We start from the raw sequence: 23,991 nt of genomic DNA, 5'->3' as shown, positions 1-23,991 counted from the left end.
TGGATTAACAAGCAACAGTCTAGTCTATTCTATAGAAAATTTTGAGAAGAAAACTTGGCAACACAAGAACACACTTTTGAAAACCCTAGAACCTCCTGGGTGAGTCTGAAGTGCTCCTTTCTAGAAGCACAAAAACTGGGAAAAGCTGCATCAAACAGTAATGTCAGCAATTTCACACTGACTATACATACATACTGTCCTCCCCCAGGCCGGAATAGTACCACACTGAGAGATGTACTCTGGACCTAGTTTTTCCAGTGGTAAAAAGATAGTTTAAGGCTGACACTTAGCTTTGCCAGTATTCATGGGTGGCCCCAGGAAGAAAACTACTGTGTAGGGAACACTGACAGACCACCTATGGTAAAGGCTGGACCATGTGTAAGCTAGTCACAAAGAAGGACACAGAGCTCACAATAATCAAAGGTCAGATTATGGCAGAGGCATTGCATCCCAGACAGCACCCACACAAGCAAATGCAACTGAGTAAGGAGTACAGCTGAGGTCACCAACCAGTGATTTGGTTTGGCTTGGAGCTGGGTCTGTGACCCTTCTGGGCAGAAAACCAGGCAAGCTGCCCACTGACCCACAGACTATAACTTGAAGCCCCAGTCATCCCGGAAACTTGACCATGTGGCACAGACTTTGACTCCGCCCAATCACAAAGCTAGCCACCAACCTAAATCTAACTATCTTATCTGGGAGACTGGTCAGCCACTCTGCTGAAAAACAACACACAGTGGCTCTGGTCTAATACTCCTCTCACCTAATGCAGTGCACAATCTGAAACACCACTTCAGCCAGGTAAAAGAGCTGGTGGTCCCACTCAACCAGTGGCAAAGGTAGAGAGCCCAGCGAATGGTCTTGCCTGACAATGGATTCCCACTTGGTGGCCTCTCCTGATCATGAAGCCCAGCATACAACGCTACGTAGCCGCACAGTAAATCCAATCCTGGCAAAGGAGCACATCCTGTCTTTCGCCTAACCACAGAGGCATCTCAGCAGCCCTCGGAATAGTCAATGGATGTGCCCTGATGCAAGTCCAGCCTGTCCTCAGTGTTGGTGGTAACCCTGCCTGAGCAGACACACCAGAAGTAGCCCTAATCACCCATCGATGTTCTACGCTGGCCTGTTCAGAAACCTCATATAGATGGACTGGTAAAAATCTTCCCACCAAAGTACACTTGTTAACCTTGTATGAGCTCATCACTTTCAAATACGCAGGTCTCACACACGACAATAAAAGAACAAGGAACAAGGGGCATGTGACAACACCACAGGAAGTTTTTAATGAAGTTGAATGAAAACAGGAAAAATTACATAAATGGGAGAATCAACACAAATAGAGAAATGATTTTAAAACCAAACTAGAACACCTAGAGCTAAGGAATGCAATTACTGCTTTGAAAAATTCAGCAGAGAGTTTAAACAACACATTCAATCAAGCATAAGAAACAATCTGTGAGAGTCCTGGGAAGATGGTGGAGTAGGAGGATCCCCAGCTCACCTCACCCCAAAGACACACCAAGAAAACAGCCACATCAGTGGAACTAATCTGAAAATTACACAAAGACTGGCATAAATATTTTCCAGTTTATCACAGATGAGGCCAAAGCAGAAAACATAGGAGAACGAAGACTTTATTAGGACCAAACCTCTGGTGAGACTAACCAAAAAATGGAAGAACACCATAAGCATGGAGAAGGAAGAAGAGCAGGCACATACTAGGCACCCACAGCACAGGAGACCTGCACTAGAAGATAACTCACTATAACTTGTAGCTTTGAAAGCCACTGGATCTCAACTTTTAGCTACTATGTACATGGGCTTAACTCCAGGTATTTTTAAAAATCAGTCGTCTCAGTTACAGGAGAGCCAGAAAGTAGCAATAAATTGAGTCTGCTGTGCCTTTGTGACTCAGCTGGTTGGGCATCTGACTCTTGATTTTGGCTTAGGCCATGATCTCTGAGGTCATGAGACTGAGTCCTGTGTCAGGCTCAGCACTAACTGTGGAGCCTGCTTAAATTCTCTCTCTTCCTCTGCTTCTCACCTCACTCATGCTCTCTTTTTCTCTAAGAAAGAAAGAAACTGAGTCTCTATCTTGAAGAGCAAGTATAAACAATAACCTGGATAAGATATAGCACAGAAGCAGGACTTCTGAAAGAGCCTGAGGTATATGTGAAGGAGATTTATTTACTAACCTCAGAATACGTCCTGGGAGTGGAGCAGAAATTTTAGGATGCTATGCCAGGAACGTAAGTGTTAACAGATGCCATTTCTTTCCCATTCCCCGGTCGAGATACACAGACATTTATAGGAACTAGTGTGAACACTCTGCACCTATCTTTCTATCAGAAAGAGTTCCCCTGCCTCCGAGGGAAAGAGTTCCCCTGCCATCTGGTTCCCCTGCTTCCAAGTTCCACTGTAGATCCACTCCATCCAACCTTCCTCACGTAGCAGGCATTCCTCCAAAGCAGCTCCTACACCAACACACCCTGTCTCATCCATGCAATGCAGCTAGATGAGCATCAAAGATGAGCATCAAACCATTTTGAACACCTACGGCATTGATCTGAGGATTAATGCAATAGTCTGCATAATTTGAGACAGAGGACTTAGCAGGTACATTGTATGGAGAGATTAACCAGCGGAGAGATGCCACAGAGTCTCCTATGTGGAAGGAAGGGAGAAAAGAGAAAAGGGGACAGCGTAGCATATCAGGATCATGCAAGAAAACCACCCCCACCCCCCCGCCCGAAAGTAGCTGAAGAGAAAAAAATGAGTGAAAAAACTCAGAGAGGACTGGACCAATATTCTGTTTCCCAAAACCACTGATGGAGAGAAATGAGAGGGTTTCAATACCACAGGATTCTATAAACAGTGGAGCACAGTGTCTGAGGTTTGAAGCTTAATACCTGGCAGTGCTCTGGTGAGAAAGTACCTGGCAGTGCTCTGGTGAGAACGTCCACGAGTAGACAGAGGGGTCTGATGGGTCCACGTGCCACACGGGGAAAAGTGGCACCCCTGCTTGGAGGACATTTGGTAGAAGCCATACAGCCTCCCCATAAGCAAAAGTCCCAGCAGACCCTGGAGAGCAGCCACATTTGCTGGTATTGGAACAAAGATACCAGAGTGCGGTGAAAACGGGCACCAGCTGTATGTTGTGAATATGCCATTAACTCTAAATATCCACTGCTGCACAATCACATGAGTGTCTTGTCATTGAGCCAGGGTACTGGCCATTGCTCAAAGGGAACTGCCCCAGAGAATCAGTACAAACAGACCCCAGAGCCACCAGGGTCTCTGAACTGTGGGGTTTTCAACACAGCCCCATCTGAGATAGAAGTCTGGAAGGAGACACCACCTGGCAGGCAGGTATCTTGGACCCAGAGTAGAGGTGGGGAGTGGACAAAAGCACCAGACAGAGGAAGGATGCTTGACTGTGGGATGTGAGAGCGTGAAGTTTGCCTTCCAGAGACTAGGCAACTGAATAAAGCCATTTTTCTCCTCTAGAGCATGTGAAAACTCACACACAGATCAAGCCCAGTAGGCTAAGCAGTGCCATCAAGTGGAGAACAGAGCTGTTATACCAAGCCCTGCTAACTGCTCTCCATATACATCCTCAAGAAGACCAGCACAAATTCCTTCTACCTTCTTATTAGACTACGGACTATAGTGTTCTGCACCAGGGAAACTAGATGTAACTTCATTCAGGTTTCTTGCTGTTTGCTGTTTCATTTATTTGTTGATTTTCTTTCCTTCTGTTTTTGTTTGTGTTATTTTTCTATTTCTATATCAGAAACAAGTTATTTTTTATTTTTAAAATTTTTATTCTACTCTATTATTTAATTTTTTTTTTAGTTTTTAATTTTTTAACTTTTTCCCTTTCTTTTTTTACTCTATCCTATTAAGCTTTCCTCAACAAGAAGACCAAAACACACCTAGGATCTAGATTCCTTTATTTATTTCGTGTTTAAATTTTTAATTTAAATTTTTTATTTTATTAAATTTTTTCTTCCTCTAAAATGACAAGACGCAGGAATTCACCCCCAAAAAAGAACAGGAAAAAAATGGTGGCAGGGATTTAATCAATACACGTATAAGTAAAATGTCTGAACTAGATTTTAAAATCATGATAATATGAATACGAGCTGAGTCGAAAAAAAAAACAAAAACAAACGCATAGAACACAGGACAATCCCTTAATGCAGAAATAAAAGAACTAAAACCTAGGCAGCCCAAAACTAAAAATTCGCTAACCAAGATGCAATCTCAAATGAATGCCGTGACAGCCGAGAATGGATGAAGCAAAACAGCATACAAAAGATAAAATTATGGAAAATAATTAAGCAGGGAAAAAAGGTAAACAAAACCAAAAGATCGCTACAAAGACTTGGAGAAACCAATAACTTATTAAGAAAGGAATGACATCTGAATCATAGGAGTCCCAGAAGATGAAGAGACAGGAAAATGGGCAGAAGGTTTATAGGAGCAAATTGTATCTGAACACTTCCCTAATCTGGAGGACAGACATAAAAATCCAAGAAGCACCAAGAACTCCCATTACATTCAAGGAAAACTGACCATTACAAATGCATATCATAGTCAAAATCACAAAATATAAGACAACAATTTGAAAGCAGCAAGGGGAAAAGTGTTTAACCTACATGGGAAGACATATCAGGTTCCCAGCAGGTATGTCACAGAAACATGGAAGACGAGAAACGAGTAAAAGGATACATTAAATGTGCTGAATACCAGATATTCTTTATACAGCAAAACTGTCATTCAGAATAGGAGAGATACAGAGTTTCCCATAAAAACAAAAACTTAAATGAGTTTGTGAACCACTAAATCAGCCCTGCAAGAAATTTTAAGGGGGACTCTGAATGGAGAAAAAACAAATCAAAACAAAATAAAAAGACCAAATCAACAAAGACTACAAAGGAACAGAGATCATCACAAAAATAACACTTCTATGAGTAACACAATGACACTAAATTGATACCTTTCAATAATTATTCTAGATGTAAATGGACCAAAATGCTCCAATAAAAACACGTATGCTATCAGAATGGATAAAAAAACAAGACCCATCTGTATACTGCCTACAAGAGACTCATTTTGCTCCTGAAGACACCTACACACTGAAAGAAGGGGACTGGAGAACCACGTATCAAGCTAATGGTCATTAAAAGAAAGCTGGAGTAGGCGTACTTATGTCAAACTAGATCTTAAAACAAAAACTATAAAAAGAGATGAAGTGAATTATAATTAAGGTACCATTCATCAAGAAGACCTAACAATTGTAAATATTTATGCCACCAGTGTGACAGCACCCAAATATGTAAATTTTAATTACAAATATAAGAAACTCGTTGAGAAAAGCACCGTAATTGGAGGGGATTTTAACACTCAACCTACATCAATGGACAGATGATCCAAGCAGAAAATGAAGGAAACAATGGCTTTGAATAACACACTGGGCTAGATGGACTTAACAGATACATTCAGAATATTTCATCCTAAAGGAGCAAAGTACACATTCTTTTCAAGTGCACATGGAACATTCTGTAGAACAGATTACATAATGGGTTACAAATCAGCCTTCATGAGATACAAAAAAAAAAAAAATACCGAGTTAAGACCATGCATATTTTTCAGATCCCAACAGTATGAAACACAAAATCCACCACAAGGAAAATTTGGTGCAACCACAAAACTTGGAGATTAAAGAACATCCTAAAGAATCAATGGCTTAGGGGAGGAGGGGACAACATGGTGGAGAAGTAGGCAGATCCATACTTCCTGCGACTCTCAAACAAAGAAGTGCACAAGCCGAGGGACTTTGAACACCAAAGCCTGGAGGAAAAGAGGCTGAATCTACCAGGAAGAAAATTTGAAAGTTGGAGAAAAACATGTGGGTGACTGTGAACTGAGGGAGATAAAAAAAAAAGCCCACGTGGGCATGGAGGGGAGGGACCCCCTTCTGCGGAGAGACAAAGGGAAAGGAAAGAGCAGCTAGGGAAGTGTAGGACCATATCCAGACAGGAGAAAGACCTCAGACTGAGATGGAGAGGGATCTGATCTCTAAATGTGGGGTTTTCTTCGGACTGGGTCTGGCTCCCTGTTCCCGGACAGGGGGAGGAGGGCAGCCAAGGCCTGGGTGTGGTGGTTAATCAGGGGCTCAGTCCCCAGCTGGGACCAAGTGGTTCCCTCCCTGGAGGGCTGAGCGATAGTACAAAGCCTGCCTGCAGCTGCCACCCCCAGGCTCAGTGGCTAGGCTGAGGACACAGTCTGCAGTAGGAAAAGGCGGCTGTCTCCCTGGAGTGCTGTGGTAAAGACAAAGCCTGCCTGTGTCTGCCTGAGTCTGCAAGGGCGGTGGCTCAGTCCGCAGTAGGAAAAAGCAGTCCTCCCTGAAGCGTGGCGGCACAAACCCAGCTGGAGCCACATATTGGAGCACACTGAGAGGCGCTTCCCCAGTGCCAGAGCGCAGGGAAGCAGGACTTTGAATCCTAGCCAAGCACAGGGTCGGGGGAGTTAGTGGAGCAAGAAGGACTGCCCCATCTATGCCAGCGGCACAGTAAGGAGGACTCAAACAAAGTCCACTGAGTCTGGTCCCTGGAGAAGAGACTGGGGGATTGCCATTCCCCACCCCCCCCCCCCGCCCCGCCACCACCACCATCAAGGCAGGGCCTCAAGGATCACCCCTGGGGCCCACAGTGGAGGGAGCTGGGTCCCGATTATACCAAACCACACTCCTCAGCACTGGGTAACCACCAGAGCGGCACAGACCCGGTGGAAAACTCCCCCCGACAAGCACTTCAACACTGCCTGGATTAACTCTAGATCAATTCTGGGTATTTAAGATATATTCTCCCCCCACCTCCATTTCTCCTCCTTATCTCTTCCCTCCCCTAGGCTGGTTACTCTGTTTATTGGTTTGTCTAAACAGACATATTTAATCCATTGTCTTGATACATGTTCTACACCTCCTTCTTTACATTTCTTTCTCTCTCTCTGGAATAATCAAGCCATATAGTTTCTCTGTCTGGGTAACTATCTTCGTTTCGTTTCCCTGCCTCCTCCTTTATTTTCCTTTCTCTCTATGGATTAAGCCTTTTAGTCTCTCTGCCTAGTCAACGTTTAGTTTTTCTTCTTCCCACACTCCTATCATTTCTCTTCTTGTATGTGCTCTTCCATCATCAACGCCTCCACTCTCTAATTTAATTCTAGTGGGTCATTTTCAGTTTGTTTTTTCAGTCTTTAGTTTTTTGTTCTTATTTGTTTCTTTGTGCTGTTTGTTTGTTTCTTCTGTGCTTGAGTGGTTTTGTCTCCTGTTTGTCTGTTTTCCTTTATAGGTTACTCAAAGGAACAAATCAAAGCACGCCTGGTGTAGGGTTTAAAATATCACTATCAGTAGGGTAATAAAATAACCAAAGTCACAACAACACAGAGCGAGTAACAATCTCCAGAAAACACCTCCTGAAGGGCCAGACCCTGGACAGTGTATGACCCTCCTTTAACATAGCAGTGCTCGCAGGTGCAGAGCACACAACAAGCTTTTAAAATGCATAAGGGACAGTAAAATACCCCAAATGAGGAAACAGAAGAATTCTCCTAAAAAGATATTCCTGGAGGTAGAGACGGCTAATGAATTGATCAAAACCGACTTAAGCAACATAACTGAACAAGAATTTAGAATAACAGTCATAAATATTGCTAGCTTGAAAAGAGCAGAGAAGACAGCAGAGAATCTATTGTTACAGAGATCAAGGGACTAAAATATAGTCATGAGGAATTAAAAATGCTCTAAATGAAGTGTAAAACACAAGGGAGGCAGCCACAGAGCAGACTGAAGACAGAGGGGAGAAAAGGGGAAGTAGAAGATAAAATTATGGAAAAGGAGAAAGTTGAGAAAAAGAGAGAGAGAGAAAAAATCCAGGATTATGAGGGGAGAATTAGAGAACTAAGTGATGCAATCAAATGGAACAATAGCCATATCATAGGAATTCCAGAAGAAGAAGAAGAGAGAGAAAGGGGCTGAAGGTGTCCTTGAACAAATCATAGCTGAGGCTTCCTTGATCGGGGGAAGGAAACAGGCATTGAAATCCAACAGGCACAGAGAACCCACTTCAGACATAACTTAAATTGATCTTCTGCGCAACATATCACAGTAAAACTGGCAAAATACAAGGATAAAGAGAAAATTCTGAAAGCAGCTAGGAATAAACATGCTCTAACATATAAAGAGAGACCGATAAAACTCGTGACTGATCTGTCTACCGAAACTTGGCAGGCCAGAAAGGAATGGCAGGAAATCTTCAATGTGATGAACAGAAAAAAATATGCAGCCAAGAATCTTTATCCAGAAAGTCTGTCACTCAGAATAGAAGGAGATATAAAGGTTTTCCCAAACAAACAAACAAAAAATGAAGGAATGCATCACCACTAAACCAGCCCTACAAGAGATCCTAAGGGGGAGTCGGTAAGTGAAATGTGGCAAGGACCACAAAGGACCAGAGACTCCACCACAAGCATGAAACCTACCAGTAACACAATGACTCTAAACCCGTATCTTTCAAAAATAACACTGAATGTATGGAAAAACACAGGGTATCAGAATGGATAAAAAAAAAACAAAAACCAACAAGACCCATCTATTTGCTATCTACAAGAGACTCATTTTAGGCCTGAGGACACCTTCAGATTGAAGTGACATTGAAAGATGGAGAACTATCATGCTACTGGAAGTCAAAAGAAAGCATGAGTAGCCATACTTATATCAGAAAAACTAGACATTAAATTGAAACCTGCAAGAAGAGATGAAGAAGGGCATTATATAATAATTACAGGGTCTATACATAAGGAAGACCTAACAATTGTAAATGTCTATGCACCAAATTCTGGAGCCCCCAAGTATCTAAAACAATGAATCACAAACATAAGCAAGCTTATTGATAAGAATGTGATAATGGCAGGGGGATTTTAATACCCCACATACAACAATGGATTGATCATCTACACAGGATCAGAAAGAAAAAAGGGCCCTGAATGATACATTGAATCAGATGGACTTGACAGATATATTTAGAACTCTGCATTCCAAAGCAACAGAATATACTTTTTTCTCGAGTGCACATGGAACTTTCTCCAAGATACATCACATACTGGGTCACAACACAGTCCTTAGTAAGTATAAAGATCATACCATGCACACTTTCAGATCATAATGCTAGGAAACTTGAAATCAACCATAAGAAAAAGTCTGGAAAACCTGCAAAAGCATGGAGGTTAAAGAACACCCTACTAAAGAATGAATGGGTCAACCAGGCAATTAGAGAAGGAACTGAAAAATATACGGAAACAAATGAAAATGAAAATACAACAATCAAAATGCTTTGGGATGCAGTGAAGGCAGTCCTGAGAGGAAAATACATTGCAATCCAGGCCTCTCGCAAGAAACAGGAAAAATCCCAAATACAAAATCTAACAGCATACCTCAAGAAACAAGAAGCAGAACAGCAAAGGCACTCCAAACCCCGCAGAAGAGGAGACATAATAAATATCAGAGCAGAAATAAACAATATAGAATCTAAAAAAACTGTAGAGCAGATCAATGCAAACAAGAGTTGGTTTTTTTTGGAAAAATAAACAAAATTGATAAACCTCTAGCCAGGCTTCTCAAAAAGAAAAGGGAGACGACCCAAATAGATAAAAATTTCATTCATTCCATGAAAGAAAATGGAATTATTACAAGCAGTCCCTCAGAAACACATGAAGTTATCAGGGAATACTATGAAAAATGTTATGCCAACAAACTGGATACCCTGGAAGAAATGGACATATTCCTAAGCACCCACACACTTCCAAAACTGAAACAGGAAGAAATAGAAAACTTGAACAGACCCGTAACCAGCAAAGAAATTGAATCAGTTATCAAAAATCTCCCAACAAATAAGAGTCCAGGACCAGATGGCTTCCCAGGGGAATTCTACAAGACATTTAAAGAGAGATAATACATACCCTTCTCAAGCTGTTCAAAAAAAATAGAAAGGGAAGGAAAACTTCCAGACTCATTCCATGAAGCCAGCATTACTTTGATTCCCAAATGAGACAGAGATCCAGCAAAAACAAAACAAAACAAAACAAAACAAAACAAAACAAAACAAAACTACAGGCTAATACCCCTGATGAATACGGATGCACAAATTCTCAACAAGATACTAGCAAATCAAATTCTACCGTATATAAAAATAATTATTCACCATGATCAAGTGGAATTCATTTCTGGGCTGCAGGGCTGGTTGACATTCGCATATCAATCAATGGGATACATCACATTAACAAAAGAAAAGAAAAGAACCATATGATCCTGCCAATCGATGCAGAAAAAGCATTTGACAAAATTCAGCATCCTTTCTAAATAAAAACCCTCGGAAATGTCAGGATAGAAGGAACATACTTAAACATCATAAAAGCCATTTATGAAAAGCCAACAGCTAATATCATCCTCAATGGGGAAACACTGAGAGGTTTCCCCCTGAGATCAGTAACAGGACAGGGGTGTTCACTCTCACCGCTGTTATTTAACGTAATGTTGGAAGTTGTAGCATCAGCAATCACACAACAAAAGGAAGCCAAAGGCAACAAAAGTGGCAAAGTTAAAGTCAAGCTTTCACTTTTGCAGATGACATAATACTCTACAAGGAAAACCCAAGAGACTCCACCAAAGGCTGCTAGAATGGATACATGAATTCAGCAAAGTCGCAGGATACAAAATCGATGTACAGACATCACGTGCATTTTTATACACCAATAATTAACCAACATAAAGAGAAATAAAGAAACTGAACCCATTCACAATTGCACCCAGAATCATAAAATACCTAGGAATAAACCCAACCAAAGATGTAAAAGACGTGTATGCTGAAAACTATTGAAAGCTGATGAAGGAAACTGAAGAAGATACAAAGAAATGGAAACCATTCCGAGCTCATGGATTCGCAGAATAAATATTGTTGGAATGTCGATACTACCCAAAGCAATACTACCCAAAGCAATCTACGCATTCAATGCAATCCCAATCCCAATCTAAATTCTTCTCAAAGCTAGAATAAGGAATCCTAAAATCTGTATGGAACCATAAAAGACCCCGAACAGCCAAAGTAATATTGAAGAAGAAGACTGAAGTGGGAGGCATCACAATCCCAGACTTTAGCCTCTACAAAGCTGTCATCAACAAGACAGTATGGTATTGGCACAAAAACAGACACATAGACCAAGGAAATAGAATAGAAATCCCAGAACTGGACCTACAAATGCATGCTCAACTAATCTTTGACAAAGCAGGAAAGAATATCCAATGAAAAACAGACGGTCTCTTTAACAAATCGTGCTGGGAGAACTGGACAGAAACATGCAGAAGAATTAAACTAGACCATTTTCTTACACCATTCACAAAAATAAACTCAAAATGGGTGGAGGACCTGACTGTGAGACAGAAAACCATCAAAACCTTAGAGGAGAAAGCAGGAAAAAAACCTCTCTGACCTCAGCTGCAACAATTTCTTGCTCAATGCATCTCAAAAGGAAGGGAATTAAAAGCAAAAATGAACTATTGGGACCTCGTGTAGACAAAGAGCTTCTGCACTTCAAAGGAAACAATCAACAAAAATAGAAGGCAACCAACGGAATGGGAAAAGATATTTATAATGACGTATGGGACAAAGGGCTAGTACCCAAAATCTATAATGAACTCACCAGACTCCATACCTGGAAAACAAATAATCCAGTGAAGAAATGAGCAGAAGACATGAATAGACACTTTTCTAAAGAAGACATCCATATGGCCAACAGGCACATGAAAAGATGCTCTATGTCACTCCTCATCAGGGAAATACAAATCAAAACCAGGCTCAGATACCACCTCTCTCCAGTCAGAGTGGCTAAAATGAGCAAATCAGGAGACTACAGATGCTGGAGAGGATGTGGAGAAATGGGAATCTCTTGCACTGTCGGTGGGAATGCAAACTGGTGTAGCTGCTGTGGAAAACAGTGTGGAGGTTCCTCAAAAAATGAAAACTAGAACTACCCTATGACCCAACAAAAGCACTGCTAGGAATTTACCCAAGCGTTACAGGAGTAATGATGCATAAGGGCACTTGGACCCCAATGTTTATAGCAGCACCTTCAACAACAGCCGCATTATGGAAAGAGCCTAAGTGTCCGTCAACTGACAAATGGATAAAGAAGATGTGGTTTACATATACAATGGGATACTACTTGGCAATGAGAAAAAATGAAATCTGGCCATTTGTGGCAAGGTGGATGGAGCTGGAGAGTATTATGCTAAGTGAAATAAAGTCAGGCAGAGAAAGACAAATACCATTATGTTTCACTCATATGTGGATCCTGAGAAACTTAACAGAAGACCATGGGTGATGAGAAGGGGCAAAAAAAGTTACAGGGACGGAAGTAGGTAAACCATGAGACTCTTAAATACTGAGAACAATCTGAGGGTTGATTGGGGGTGGGGGAGAGGGGAAAGTGGGTCATGGGCATTGATGAGGGCACCTGTTGGGATGAGCACTGGTATTGTACAGATATCAATTTAAAAATACATTGTATACATATATGTATAAATAATGTACGTACATATATATGTATGTATATGTATATAAATACAATTATATACGTATGTATAAATAAATATAAATGTGTAAAAATATATATTTATTTTTTATATAAACATATAAATACAAATACATAAGATATAAAGAGAATTCATAAATTATATTTTTATAAAAAGAATTCAAGTTATATATATAACTTGAGAGAGAGGGAGAGAATCAAAGGGTTAACCTAGAAATTAACGACCAAATTAAAAAGCAAATTAAAAAGTATATGGAAGCCTAAGTATATGAAAACACAACAGTTCAAAATTCTGGGATGCAGGAAGCACATAGCAATTCAAAGATTCCTAAAGAAGGAAGAAACATCTCAAAAACACCTTACACCTAAAGGAGTTGGGTAAAAGAAATAATGCTCAAAATCCAGCAGAGGAAGAGACATAATAAAGATTAGAGCAGAAATCCATGGTACTGAAATAACAAAAAAAGTACAACAGATCAACAAAACCAGGATCTGGTTCTTTGAAAGAATTAACACAATTGATAAAGCCCAGAAAGAAAACAGAAAGGACCCAAATACATAAAGTCACAAATAAAAGAGGAGAGATCAAAACCACAAATGAAAGAGGAGGTATCACAACCAACACCACAGACACACAAATAATAATTAGTGACTATTATAAGAAATTATATGCCAACAAACTGGGCAATGTGGAAAAAAATGGACAAATTCCAATAAAGACACAAACTAACAACACTGAAAGAGCAATAGAAAATTTGAACAAAATCACAGCCAGTAAAGACACTGAGTAAGTAATAAAATATTTCCCAAAAAACCAAAAGTCCAAAGACAGATGGCTTCTCAAGGGCATTCTACCAACATTTCAAGAAGAGTTAATAAGGAAAACGTCCATATTCATTCTATGAATCCAGCATCACCTAGATTTTAAAACCCTAAAAAACAAAAAACACTAAAAAGGAAAACTACAGACCAATTTCCCTGACGAACACGGATGCAAAAACTCTCAACGAGACACTAGAAAAACAAATGCAATAATATATTAAAAGAATTATTCACCATGATCAAGTGGAATTTATTCCTGGACTGCAAGACTGGCTCACTATCTGCAATTATCTCAATGTGATACACTCCATCAAAAAGAGAAAGGATAAGAACTATATGATCCTCTCAACAGATGCAGAAAAAGCGTTTGACAAAATACAACATCTTTTCTTAATGAAAACTCAAAAGCAGAGATAGAATTAACATTCCTCAACAATATAAAGGCCATAAACAAAATATCCACACCTATTATCATCCTCAATGGGGAAGAACTTAGGGTATTCCCCCTATAGTCAGGAACATGACAGGGATGTCCGCTCTCACCACTGTTGTTCAATATAGTGTTGGAAGTGCATGCCTCAGCAATCAGACAACAAAAAAGAATAGACGGCATACAAACTGGCAAGAACGAAGTCAAAATTCACTTTCACAGATTACATGATACCCTATGTGGAACTCTTGAAAATCTCCACCAAAAACTGTTAAAACTGACTGGAATAAGCATAGATGCCAGATATAAGTCAATGCAAAGAAACTGGCTGTATTTCTATACACCAATAATAAAGCAGAAGAGAAATCAAGGAATCAGTCCCGTATACAATTGCTCCAAAAACCATAAAATACCTAGGAATAAACCAAACCAAATAGGTAAAATATCCAATATGATGAAACGTATAGGAAGTTTATGAAAAGAAATACAAAACACAAAGAAATGGAAAAATATTCCATGCTCCTGAACTGAGAAAACAAATATTGTTAAAATGTCGATTCTACCCAAAGCAATCCACACAGTCAATTCAATCCCTATCAAACTAACCCCAGAAACATTCAGAGAGCTAGAACAGACAATTCTAAAATGTTTACAGGACCAGAAAAGACCCCAAATAATCAAAGTAATGTTAAAATAAAAAAGAAAACCAAAACTAGAGGTATCACAACTCTGGACTTCAAGGTATACTGCCAAGCTGTAATCATCAATACAGTATGGTACTGCACAAACACAGACACATGGATCAATGGATTAGGAAAGAAAACCCATAAGCGGACCCATAAATGTATGGCTAACTAGTCTTTTACAAACATGAAATTGTATCCAGTGGAAAAAAGACAGTCTTTTCAGCAAATGGTGTTGGGAAAACTGGACAGCAGCAACATTCAGAAGCATGAACCTGGACCTCTCTCTTACAACATACATGAAAATGAACTCAAGTGGATGAAAGACCCAAATGTAAGACAGGAAGCCATCAAATCCTAGAAGGAAACACAGGCAACAACCATTTTGACCTTGGCTGCACCAACTTCTTAGATATTGTTCCAGAGGCAAGGGAAACAAAAACAAAACTGAACTACTGGACCTCACGAAGATAAAAATCTTCTCCACAGCAAAGGAAACAATCAACAAAACTGTAAGGAACACAGTGGAATGGAAGAAGGTATTTGCAAAGGACATAAAGGGTAATATCTAAAATGTATAAACAACATCAAACTCAACACCAAAAAAACAAATAATCCAGTGAAGAAATGGGCAAAAGACATGACAAAAGACACTTTCCCAAAGAGGTCATCCAGATGGCCCCTCTGTTTGGGAGGGGTTTGTTCTGGGAGTTTTCTGGTCAATGTCTGGGATATTTAGGATTATTTGATAATTATTTAGTTGTGTTCCTGTGTTGATGGGAGCCTGAAATAAGTAAGTAAGTAAGTAAGTAAGTAAATAAATAAATAAATAAATAAATAAATAAATAAATAAATATTTAAATATATATTAATATAAATATAAATATAAATATAAATATAAATATAAATAATAAATTAAATAAATAACTTAAAAATGAATAAGTAACTTAAACAAAAGAAGAAAATCCTGCCATTTGCAAAAAACGGATGAACCTGGAAGATATATGCTAAGTTAAATAAGCCAGAGACATAAAGAAAAATACTTTACGGTATCATGTATATGTGGAACCTAACTAAAAAATAGAGCTCAAAGAAATACAGAGTAGAACGGTGATTTCCAGAAGTTGGGAGTTGGAGGAAATGTAGAGATGTTGGTCAAAGAGTAAACAATTTCACAACAACAAATTAGATAACCTAGATGGACAGGGAACCATTTTGAGAAGCACAAAATCTACCAATGTGGAAAAAAGAAATAAGCTAAATAGACCTAAAGTAAGAGATTAGTCAAGTTAAAAAAAAAAAAAACTGTAATCAAAGGAAAGCACAGGATGCAGATGCCTTTTTCCTCCAAATACAACAAAGACATAAAAAAAAAATGAATTCCAGTACATCTTCAACCTTTTCAACAAATGGAAGAAAATGGAAAACAGCACCATGGCAATAAAATATGTTACACCTCCGTGGAAAACAGTCTAATGATTATTCAATTACAATGTAACATAGCAATTCCACTTTTTAGAATATGACAGAACAATTCCATTTCCAGGTATGCACTGAAAACACCATTTATTCAAACAATATCAAGGGATATTTGTATATCTCATGTAAATACAAAAGTTCCTAAGAACCTATTCCCAATCTTGGAGGGAGACAGAAGCAGAGCAGGAGGACCTCAGGCTCCCATCAACACAGGAACACAACTAGATAGTTATCAAGTAATCCTAAATATCCCAGACATTGACCTGAAAACTCACAGAACAAACTCCACAACTAGAGGGAGAGAAGAGGCCACACTGAGTAAGGAGGAAAGTGCAGAGATGTGGTTTAGGGTAGAAATGGAAAGAGGGTGCTACAGAGGTCCTGGTCCCAGAGAAGAATGAGAGAATGGAGCTACAGAGGAAGACTCCCAAAACCACTGTGTGGGAAAATGAGGGTCTGAATTTTCTGAGTTCTTGCAACCAATGGGGCTCAAATATTAAAGGTCGGAGCAGCTGGCTGAGATGGGGCCCAGGGGTACTGCACTGCTCCTGGAGAAAATACAGGCAAACAACTTGCAGGTAGATGGCATGGAAACAATGATTAGAAGGTCACCTGAGGCATGGGGAGGGAGGGGCGCGGGCATTATTCAGTCACTCTTATTGGAGTTTATCCCTGAGAGGCAGCATTCAGCATTCACACAGATACCTCTCTAGGAACAAAGGATCTGGCTAGCCTCATTTCCTTTCCCCAGTCCTCACCATAAACCCAGAACCAACTGGAACCTACAATGACTGCCTAACTTGCTACACCAAGTTGCACACCCCTACACTATGACAAGACCACCTTTCTCAGTCAAGCATGCCTCAGTCCCAGTGTGGCATGCCAGGTCCTCCCACAGAAAATCAGCATAAACCCCTGCCCACACCACATCTCCCAACCAGAGAGTCCTGCAAGGCTTCAGCTCTGGTAAAAGTGGCGTCGGCCCTCACGTCACAAGCATACCAGAGCACACACCACATTCTTTCCAAAGACCAAAAGCAGCCTCTGGAGATATGTCAGAAAGACAGAGGAGTACTACACAATGGCAAAGTACTCACAGCACAGTGGAGACCCTCCCTAAAGTGGCAGGCCCTGGGTACTACATGACCTCTTCTTCATAAAGCCACGACTCTCAGGATAGGGAGCCATAAGTGTGTTTTATAACACAGAGAAGGAGGCAGAAATGAAGACAAAATGTGAACATGGAAGAATTTATTCCAAATGAAAGAACAAGATAAGGCAAGTAGAGATCTAAGTGAAACAGATATAAATGACATACTTGATGGAGAATTTAGAACATCTGTAAGGAAACAAGCTGGGATTCAAAACAACAGAAGACCTCAGGGACATCCTTACCACAGAGATAAAAGTGTTAAAAATGAATCCATCAAAAATGAAAGATGCAACAGATGAGATTAAAAACCCACTTCATATAATGAACAGTGCACTGGAATGAGGAAATAAATAACTTAGTGACCTAGAGAAGAAAAATGGAAAATAATAAAGCTGAACAAAAGAAAGAATAATTACGGAACATGAGAATAGATTTCAAGAACTCAGTGACTCCATCAAATGTAGTAACACCCATATTATAGGAGTTCCAGAAAAAGGAGAGAGAGAAAAGGGGGAAGAAAATTTATTTGAGGAATAATAGCTCAAAACTTCCCTAATGTGGGGAAGGAAACAGACATGCAAATCCAGGATTCAGGAAACACAGAGAATCCCCATCAAAACCAACAAGATCAGGACAACGCCAAGGTATGTTGCAATTAAACTTGCAAAATATAGCATTAAAAAATCCTGAAAGCAGCAAGACAACAAAGTCCCTACTATACAAGGAAAGACCCAGAAGGCTAGCTGCAGATCTCTCAACAGAAAGTTAGCAAGCCAGAAGGCCATGGAATGATGATATATACAATATACTGAATGGGAAAAACCTACAGGCAAGAATAGTCTATCCAGGAAGGTATCATTCAGAAGAGAGGGGCAGATAAAGAGTTTCCCAAATAAAACTAAAGGAATTTGACAAATTAGTTTCCCAGACAAATAAAACTAAACCAGCCCTAAAAGAAATATTAAAGGGGACTCCTTGAGAGCAAAGGAGATATCAAAAGTGACAGAGACACAATGTCCAGAAACAAAAAAAGCAACAAAATGTTACTAAGTACATATTTATCAATAATTACTTTGGATGTAAGTTGACTAAATTCTCCAATAAAAGGAAATTAAGGAAGAAATAAAAAAAAAATACATGGAAACAAATGAAAATGAAAACACAACAGTACAAAACCTTTGGGATACTACGAAAGCAGTTTTAAAGCCAACAGAAGGAAGCAAATAATAAAGACCAGAGCAGAAATAAATGATATAGAAAAAAATCAGACAACTCCATGAAACCAGGCGCTAGTTCTTCGAAAAAAAAAGAAGATACACCGCTAGCCAAGCTTATCAAAATGAAAAAAGAATGGACCCAAATAAATAAAATCACAAATAAAAGTAGAGAAATAACAACCAACGCCACAAAATTATTTAAAAAAAAAAGAATATTAGAAAAACTATAGGCCAAAAAATTGGAAAACTAGAAGAAATAGATAAATTCTTTGAAACATAAGCTGCGAAAATGAAAAACAAACACAAAAAAGTGAAAACCTGAGCAGGTCAATAACCAAAAAGAAACTGAATCCGTCATCAAAAACTTTCCAAATAAACTAAGTCTAGGGACAGACGGTTTCACAGATGAATTATACTAAACATTTAAAACAGTTAATACCAAGGGATACAGGAGTGCTGGATGCATAGGGGCACTTTTACCCCAATGTTTATACTAGCACTTTCAACAATAGCCAAATTATGGAAAGAGCACAAATGTCTATCAACTGACGAATGGATAAAGAAGTTGTGTTTGTATACACAATGGAATACTACGTGGCAATGAGAAAGAAAGAAATATGGCCTTTTGTAGCATTGTGGATGGAAGTGGAGAGTGTTATGCTAAGTGAAATAAGTCATACAGAGAAAGACAGATACCATATGTTTTCACTCTTATGTGGATCCTGAGAAAGTTAACAAAAGACCACGGGGGAGGGGACGAAATAAAAAAGAGGTTAGAGAGGGAGGGAGCCAAAATATGAGAGGCTCTTAAAAACTGCGAACAAACTGAGGGTTGATGGGGGATGGGAGGGAGGGGTGGTGGGAGGGAGGGAAGGGTGGGTGATGGGTACTGAGTATGAGTCCTGGGTGTTGTATGGAAACCAATTTGACAACAAATTTCATATTAAAAACATAAAAAAATAAAAGAGTTAATACCTATTCTTCTCAAACTATTCCAAAACAAAGAAAAGGAAGGATATCTTCCAAACTCATACTATGAGACCAGCTTTATCTTGATTCCAAATAAGAGGAAGACTACACTGAGAAAGAGAACTACAGGCCACATCCCTGATGGACATGGATGCAAAACTTCGCAATAAAATACTAGCAAATATAATCCAACAATTTATTAAAATAATCATTCACCAGATTATTCCTGGGTTTCAAGGTTGGCTCAATATTCACAAATCTACATGACACTCCACATTAATAAAGAAAAGGATAAGAACCATATAATCATCTCAACAGATACAGAAAAGCATTTGCCAAAAAAAAAAAAACAAACCATCCACTCATGATAAAAATCCTTAATAAAGAATATTTACAGGGAATATACTTCAACATAAAAAAAGGACAATTATGAAAAACACATAGCTAGAATCATCCTCAATGAAGAAAAACTGATAGTTTTCCCTTTACAAGAAAGGGATGTCCACTCTCCACTAATGTCATTCAGCACGGTAGTAAAAGTCATACCCTCAGCAATCAAAACGAAAGAAAAAGCAGAAAAGAAAGAGAAAGGAAAAGAAGGAAAGAAATAAAGAAAAGGAAGGAAGGAAGGGAGGGAGGGAGGGAGGGAAAGAAAGAGAGAGAGAGAGACAGAGAGAAAGAGAGAAAAAGAGAGAAAGAAAGAGAGAAAGAGAAAAAACTGGTGAAGGCACTCTAGGAAACAGTATGCAGATTCTCAAAAAGGTAAAAATAGACTATATAATCCGGCAACTGCACTGCTGGGTACTTACCCAAACAATACAAAAACACTAATTCAAAGTGATGCATGCACCCCAATGTTTACAGCATTTATTATTACTATTATTATTATTATTATCATTATTATTATTATTATTATTATTATTTATAACAGGCAAAATATGGAAACTGTCCATATGTTCACCAACTTTGAGTAAAAAAGTAGTTATATATGTAGGGAAGCATGGGTGGCTCAGTCGGTTACACATCTGACTTTGTCTCAGGTCATGATTTCGCAATTTGTGAGTTCAAGCCCTGCATCAGGCTCTGTGCTGACAGCTCAGAGGCTGGAGCCTGCTTCAGATTCTGTCTCCCCCTCTCTCTGCCCCTCCCCAACTTGTGTTCTGTCTCTCAAAAATAAACATTAAAAAATTAAAAGAATTTAATTTAATTTAATTTTTTAAAAAATTTAAATTTAAATTTAAAATTTTAAATTTAAAAAGAACTTAAAAAATTAAAAGAATGTAGTGATCTACATACAAAATGGAATATAAGCCATAAAAAAGAATAAAATCTTGCCATTTGTAATGACATGTTTGGAGCTAGAAGCAACATAAGTTAGTCAGAGAAAGGGAAATACCATATGATTTCAACCACGTGTAGAACTTAACAAACTAAACAAATGAGCAAAGGCAGAAATGAAAGAGAAACAGACTGGAAATAGATTTCTAACTCTAGAGAATAGAAGAGAGGTGGTAAGGGAGGTAGTTATGGCTTAAATAGGTGATGGGCATTAGATAGGTACTTGTGATGAGCACATGTATTGTACAGAAGGACTGAATCTCTATACTGTACACCTGACACTAATATTATAGTGTATGCTAACTAACTGGAAGTTATATAAAACTTTAAATTAAGAACAATTCCCAATACCTGTCCCCCCCCCCCATAGTAAAGGTGGGAATCAAAAGGTGGAAACAATCCAAGTGTGCATCCAGTTACAAACTGATGAACGAAATGCAGTACAGATATACAGTGGAATATTATTTTGACACCAAAAATGATAAAAGACTCCTATAACATTGATGACAGATCATCCTGTGTAAAGGAATGCAGAAACAAAAACCCACGTATCATACGATTTAATTGCTAGGCAATAACCAAAACAGAAAAATCAGTATTCACAGAAAGTTGATTAGTAATTGCCAAAGCCTCCAGGGAGAAGGTAAGTAAAGTGACTGCTCAATGCGTACTAGGATTCTGTAAAAAGTCATGAACATATTCCAGAATTAAATAGGGAGGATGCTTGTGGAAACCAGCAACACTTACGCAGCTGCTCCTTTCATTTCCCCTCTTAGCCTCTGGCATCTATTAAGCTACTTTCTGTCCGTCTCTACGTCTATTGTTTGTATCTAAGAATTAACTAAATTTCACCCAATTTCCTATCTCTAAATGGTTAAAATAATAAATTTCATGTTAGTCTACCACTTACAAAACATTAGTTAATTACTCACTGAAAAACATTGAACTTACGAGGACACTCGGCTGGTGAGGACTCTCTCCCCGCTGTTTCTCTGAGACAATTTATGCTTACAGACTTTTTCAATAACAAATTCTTGTTATTAAACAGAAGAGTAGAAATTTAAGGTGGTAAAAGAAATGTGAGGCACTAAAAGAAAATGTTACACCAGTAAATAATGTCCCCACTCTTCCCCTTCAAAATGCAAGTATTATTTGGGGGAGCAAGACTTTACATATACAGAGAAATAAGAGTTTCAAGAAGGCTTAGAGCATAGATTCTTCATCAATTTCAAGTTAAACATTTCTTAAAGATAGAAAGTTCTAAATTAAAAACAATACATTATTAAAGGGGGAAAAATTAGCCGTAAATAATCTAAATTACTTAATGCAGCATCTTCTTTAAATAAATACCTTGATATACTCAATCCAATGCTGGAGAAGAACTTGAAAGCCACATTCTATCTTACTGAATACTTGGTAGACTAAAGACAAATCCTCAATTCTATTTTCATCAAGAAGAAAGCTTAAGCCTGAATATTAGAAACATGAAAGCAAAATTAGCAATACAAATACCCACCTCAGATATACGTTAAATGATACATTAATTTGAGATTGTTACATTCAAGACATTTACTCTGGATTAAAAATGCTACAGTCCTAAACTTTGCAAGTAAGTGTCGTATCAGTAAGTGTTTATTAAGAAATAATTAGATGGATGGCAGAAAAAAGAGTGTAATCTATTCCTCTGGACTATTTGTTTTTCCACTGTCATAAATGCTGTCTTGTAAACCACTGTGTATTTCGTATTATTGCCGCAAAACATACATCACATAAATTTATAGTAAATAAGTTTGTAATATAGATATTACTGTGCATGAATTAGAAAATTACAGATTTTAAATAGAACTTTAACTAGACACATTAAATATCTGATTAAGTGCCAGATACTGATTTTTACATAAGAACAGGAAGGTATACAATATACCCAAATACATGGACAAATATAATCATTCTATAAATAAATAAACAAGCATAAAAACCCCAGAATGCAAAAGACATATAGCAATATATTTGCTTCTAAAAAGCCACGTGTTCAGCATCAGAATACATCACTATCGACACGTTGCTTTTCTCTATTCGACATTACCTGAAGAACCCTCACCGTCCAAAGAAACTTTCTGCCAACTCTATCCTAGAAATATATATACCATACTGAACATATAAAATAAAGAAACTAAGGTTAATAAAATATCATAATTTGCTAGTATCTGCCAATTTATAAATTAATAACTTTTCAGCATTCGTCAACTTTGGAGATCTAAAAACTATGCTATTTTAGTTCACCTCTCACTTCCCAGTAACTGTGTTGATAAATTCCTACCTTTTTAATCAATCCATACTACCAGTTTACCATTTATTATTATGGTTTATGTGAAGTATAAATCGTTTTCTGTTCAAATTTAAATTCGTTATAAAAACAGAAAATGAAAAAAGCTATAACAGATGACATATTCGGTTGTAGATTTTTTACTGGCATTTCTAAGCATTAAAACTGTCACGGTAAACTGAAAACTGTCAATCATTAAAAAGTTGTTCTAAACTGCACAGGGGCAATGACTGCACATTGTCATTAATATACTAAAAACCAATCAAATATGTGTGTTAAAACAGACTGATTTTATGACATGTAAATTATATATCAATGTTTTAAAGACAAGTAGGACTTTGGTAGTGAAACATTTCTTAAATCCAAAGATAGGACTTGAATAGAAAAATATCTTAGTTTTCCACATTTGGGGCCTCATTATTTACAAATCTCTATTTTCAATTTACATTATAAAATATTATTGTTGAGATGAACACTGAACCATCCTACACACCTACAAAACTGATTGGAGGATTAACACAACACTCTGCACAACCTGAACCACAGAATTCATCAGGAATTCACCCCAAAAGAAAGAGCACGAAGAAACGACAGCCAGGGATTTAACCAACACAGATACAAGCAAGACGTCTGAACCAGAATTTAGAATCACGATAATATGAATACTGGCTGGAGTCCAAAATAGACTACAGTCCCTTTGTGCAGAGATAAAAGAAGTAAAAAAATACCCAGAGTTAAATTAAAAATGCTATAACTGAGCTGTGATCACGGATGGATGCACGGGCAGCAAGCATGGATGAGGCAGAAAAGAGAATCAGCGATATAGACGACAAATTTACAGAGAATAAAAAAGCAGAGAAAAAGAGGGAGATTAAGGCAAAAAAGCACGATTTAAGAATTCGAGAAATCAGTGACTCATTAAA

General features: G+C 38.3%; 1 protein-coding gene across 1 annotated transcript in view; it reads right to left on the bottom strand.

Annotated features, from left to right (window-relative positions):
- Window positions 1-23,991, bottom strand: part of LOC145715074 (cullin-4B-like) — a 138,113-nt gene that overhangs the window by 91,570 nt on the left and 22,552 nt on the right. The window contains 1 exon segment of the mRNA XM_081794658.1: window positions 22,093-22,211. Coding sequence (XP_081650784.1) covers window positions 22,093-22,211 — 119 coding nt within the window.

This window comes from Panthera onca, chromosome Y, assembly GCF_046562875.1.
Source record: "Panthera onca isolate mPanOnc1 chromosome Y, mPanOnc1 haplotype 2, whole genome shotgun sequence".
Lineage (NCBI taxonomy): Eukaryota > Metazoa > Chordata > Mammalia > Carnivora > Felidae > Panthera > Panthera onca.
This window is presented reverse-complemented; position numbering and strand designations above follow the sequence as displayed.